This window comes from Hoplias malabaricus, unplaced genomic scaffold, assembly GCF_029633855.1.
Source record: "Hoplias malabaricus isolate fHopMal1 unplaced genomic scaffold, fHopMal1.hap1 scaffold_134, whole genome shotgun sequence".
Taxonomy (NCBI): Eukaryota; Metazoa; Chordata; class Actinopteri; order Characiformes; family Erythrinidae; genus Hoplias; species Hoplias malabaricus.
Genome location: NW_027101304.1, coordinates 87,501 through 92,242, shown reverse-complemented (window position 1 = coordinate 92,242; position 4,742 = coordinate 87,501). Strand labels below are relative to the sequence as shown.

The 4,742-nt window shown below is 43.5% G+C and overlaps 1 protein-coding gene across 2 annotated transcripts in view; it reads left to right on the top strand.

The window, feature by feature from the left end:
* Window positions 1-622: 622 nt before the first annotated feature.
* LOC136685915 (glycosyltransferase 1 domain-containing protein 1-like) overlaps window positions 623-4,742 on the top strand; it is a 14,911-nt gene continuing 10,791 nt past the window's right edge. For both annotated transcript variants that reach the window (XM_066659450.1, XM_066659449.1), the window contains exons 1-2: window positions 623-744; window positions 1,173-1,222. In XM_066659450.1, the coding sequence (XP_066515547.1) occupies window positions 630-744; window positions 1,173-1,222 (165 nt within the window). In that variant the 5' untranslated portion in view covers window positions 623-629. The remainder of the gene's footprint in view (window positions 745-1,172; window positions 1,223-4,742) is intronic.

Genomic DNA, 4,742 nt, shown 5'->3' with positions numbered 1-4,742 from the left:
TCAATAAATGACCTCATTTTAAACACCTCCTACATGTTGCACTCTGTCAGAATGTCACACACACACACACACACACACACACACACACACACACACTGCAGCACATTTCTGTGTGTAATCTGCGTGAGGAGGGGTTTATGGAGGATGATGTGGGCAGAGGCTCAGATTTAGCCTCATCACTGCACACAGACCACTGCTGTCCACCTTAAATTCACACTCAATCCCCTCAGCGCCGAGAGCTGCTGTCCTGACCACTGCTTTTAAAGAGCCATATCATTAAAACCACCCCCTTGTTCCTTCACCGTCTGCTCTCTTCAGCTGCACCCACCACACGGAGCTTCTGCTCTGCATACTTTGTTTTTCACTGCAGCACTGAGAGTGATTAAGGGTTAAAAAGTGACAGTGACGTGGTGGTGGTGTGTTAGTGTGTGGATCAGACACAGCAGTGCTGCTGGAGTTTTTAAACTCACTCTGTGAGACACTCCTCCCTCGTTGGTCCACCTTGTAGATGTAAAGCCAGAGGGGGACAGTGCCCCCTGCTGGTTTTCCTCAGTCCAACAGAGACACTAAGTGTTTTAATATAGTGTTTAACCTCGAGTCTCCGTCCCTGTTCTGATGTCCACTGTGTTATGGCTCTCTCTGCAGGTGTGTGTGCGAGGAAAGCTGAAGAACTGCGAGTGTTTCTGCTGGTGTGTGGGCTCCGAAGGGTGAAGGACCCTCTCTACCTCCTCAGCGCCTTCTCAGGTGATGTTTCATTCAGAAACCTCTAGTTTCAGGCTCATTAATGTGAGGCTAAAGATATTGTGGACACACTACGTCTCAGTGACTAGGAATGTCGGGAAAGATCAAACCCAGTCTAGTCACTACTCTTTGCTACAAGCTAACTCTTGGCTAGAGCTGCCACAGCCCTCCGTAACTCTAGTCTTTCTCTCCCACTCTATATCTGTTCGTACAGAGTGGCTCTCCTTCTTCACTCATCACTCAGCGCAGCGCTAACGCAGTAGCTTTCCCACACTGGGGCGTCTGTGTGTACAGTAGGCCACTAGGGGTCAGTGTAGCTGTAGTTCAGTTTGGTCTGAGGACCAGAATGGAAACCTGATGAAGACTCATTGTTGTGTTGTGTTTTTCTGTTTTTATTTACACATTTATTCTTCTGTTTATCTTTTAAACAGAGTGGCACTCTCAGAACCCCCTGGTCACCCTCATCATCATCGGCCCAAAGGTCAGTGCAGTAGATCTGTGTGTTTGTGTGTGTGTGTGTGTGTATATCCTCTGAAGCCTGTGCTGCATTGGCCGCATCTATAAGCAGATGTGTTAGCAGTAGCGCGCTAGTCAACGTGCCCACGAGAGCTGGGAAGGTAAAGCTAATTGGATGTAATACAGATAACAGCATTAGCGTTAGCCGCCTGTAAGCCAGACTTAAGGGAGGCAGTGAGAGTCTCTCTGTTTGTGTGTGTGTGTGTGTGTGTGTGTGTGTGTGTGTGTGTTTGGGGTGGGTTCATCATTTAATCATTTCATCACTCAATCATTTCAACCTCAAAGATGAATCTGTGTTGAATCATTAATTGTTAAATATGTTTTGTTTGTTATGACTTGGGAACGTCCGTAAATCTTAACCCAAAATCTGTGATTGTTATGAATATGCATGAATATGCTAATTCTAAACAGACTTGAGCTCCGCCCCCTTTTAATTTAACTTGACCTGGGCTGATAAGAAGCAAAACAAAAACAAACATCAGCTTCTACAATTTTCTACATAAATACTCAGGAAATAAACATCGTTACTGAATAATTAATTCAAAAGCTTATCTTATTAATAACCAGCGCATAAACAAGTGTAAACAAACTGCAGTATTATATTATTCAGGTTTTATTTATTTGTTTACTTTGAAACACCAATCCCCAAACTGTGCACACCATATGGAAACTAAGCTGCACCAGCGGACTCTTCCGAATCCTTTAGGTTTGTGATGTCACAACAGCCACATTAACGATATTTTAAATGGTTTTCCTGCTGTGTAAAGCCACTGAGTGATGTAGCCATGTACACCTAACTGTTAGCCGTTAGCCCGTGGCAGGACATCTGCTGCTCCAGATTACGTCCTGGACTCCAGCTTCGCTGCCAAGCCTCTGCTGAGGTCAAACGCTCCATGTGGGACAGAGGAGGATCAGACTCGGATATTTGGATAAACATAAAAAGCCTAAAAAAAACAGAGAGGGAGAAAGAAGAGGAAGAGAAGGATCGACAGTCGAAGGAGGGAAGATGGTGCTGTTGACCTCCGCTGTGTCTGGGGGAAAGAGATTGAAGCCTCGTCCAAACACAGAGCCAAACACATGTTTGATTTTCCGTGAAGCGTGGTGGCGGTAGCGCCCCCTGTGGGATGTTGCTGTGTGTCCTGGGCCAACCCCCTTCACCACAGTTTAAATGTTTAGAGACGTTTAGAAAAAACGTCAGTGTCGTCATTAAACGTATACCATGTGTACTTCTGGTTAAAGCTTAACACTACTTAAGAACAAATGTTTTTAAAAAATAATTATTGTTGTTTGAATATTTCTTAAGAGAAAAATGATGGAAAACTAGTAGTTCTTAAGAATATTTTTGAAGAATAATTTTTTTCTTAACTTTTAGGTTTTAAGCTTAAAATTAAGGTGGGAAATCACATTTAAGACGTATTACTTTCTTAAGACACTTATCTGGCCCCAGGCTGTTGATTTTCTAAAGGAGATATGGCCAAAGGTTTGTGGACATTTGGAGTCTTGATGTTGGGTGATTAATTTTCCTTTCCACCTTAAACAGTGCAGTGTAGGGTCATGTTGTAATCGGCTCCATTTAAAGTGGAACAAAAAGTTCTGCAGGTGAGAAAAGAGAAGTTGCACAGTTTAAGGTGGAATTGAATCACAGCCAGAGTAAGTTCTGTAGGCGACAGAATGTAGCTGTTGCACAGTTTAAGGTGGAGAGTAATGTTCTGCTGATGCAACGCAAACGTTAGAAAGGAAATCTGGTAAATGCCAGTAACCGCGGCACCAGTTCAGGTGTAAAGGAGAGTTCCGGTAATAAGTGAATTTCCCTCTGTGTCTGAAGCTGAGATGTGTATGAGTTTCTGTTAATAAACACGACTGGCTTCTGCTATTGTCTCTCAGCTTCTGGAGATTCAGGGGTTAACTGGGATTATGTTTATCATCTTATTGTCACTGTTTTGACAGAGATTTAGAAGATTCTGCCTTTTCCTCGAGTTGTAAATCAGTTTCTCCTGTTCCTGGAAATTCCTGGAGGATTTCTCTGGTGTAAATCCTCACATGACGCCGTGAAGATGAAGATTTTCCGTGTGCTAACAGTAGCCTAGCATTTACCTCAGATACATAACGTTCTGTTTACGTTTGTGTCTGAGGTGCACAGTGTTTTAAATTTTCTCAACTTAAATATGACTTAATTATCGGTATTCCGCATGATTACAGCAGCTTTGTATTTCATTATTTTCCCCAAATGCTAAGAACTGTTCAGGGTCTGAGCCTTGCTCCTTTAGCTTTAGCCGCTAACAGACAATGGGAGATTGAACTCCCATAACGTCACACAATGGTCCAGACGGCACCAAAATAATCTCACACTGCTCTCAAACTTTCTGAAGGTGTTTAGTAATCTCTAGTAGACATGATGATGTGGTTTCTGAAACTCTGTCGCGCTCTGGTAGCTGTTAAATTGAAGTAAACCACAGGGTGTTAGCCTTAAGCTAAAAACAAAAGAAGTGTGTTAAAAGGAGCACAACACATTTTCAACTTCAGGGATTTTCAGGTTTATTTTATCAACATTTTAGCTGGGGTTCGCATCCATACACAGATCAGCCACAACATTAAAACCACTCACATGTGAAGGAAGTGTTCACGCTACAGAAAAGCTACTCAGAGGCAGAGAAAGTGGCTTTAATGTTATGGCTATTTGATGTTGTAGTGTATTTGAACATTGCTAAGTATGGATTTTACTTTGTGATGTCACAAACACCAACATGTCTTCTGTCAGCCTGCTCATTTACTCTCACTGGTTCGCACGGAGTGTTTTAGTTCTGTTGAAGCATGTCATAATAGAGGGCAGCCAATCAGAACAGAGCTCATTTACATGTGTTGGTCTTAAAGGTACAGTCTGGTTAATTCTTAGGGGTAAACAGACTTACATCATAGTGAAAATGTGGTGTGTGGGTTTGTTAAGGGCTGTCGTGCTAAGCTTGGGTAGGCACCGGGTGGAGGTTCAGATCACAGCTGTATTGAGCAAAATAAACATTCAGGGAGTGGAAATAAAAGCGACGTTAGCGCACTGGCTACATCTCTGACCTAAATTGCAGGCAGCGCTGCGGCCGCGGGGCCAGCTAATACACGCAAAGCCCTCCCCACAATTAATCAGATTGAGGAACAACCCCTCCCTGACCCTAATCTCTGAAAATCTACTGGATTTCGCTGCGTTTTTCGGCTGAAAACGATGATGATGCTGATCAGTGTGTAGCGCTGTGGCATTGTCTTCTCCGGCCACGGCGACTCCAACTGTGATTTTACAGAGAAACGTTCCCTAGAAGGAGGCGGATAACGGGGGATTAACTCCTGAACTTGCACAGATTATTGTCTCCTAAGTGTCATAAATCTGACGTAACACCAAGACGTTTACTTTCATCACTGACCGAGCCCCTTCCTCTCTGTCCACCTCTGCCCCCGGTTTACAGTCAGAACTAATGAGGTATCTCCATTGTGATGTCACA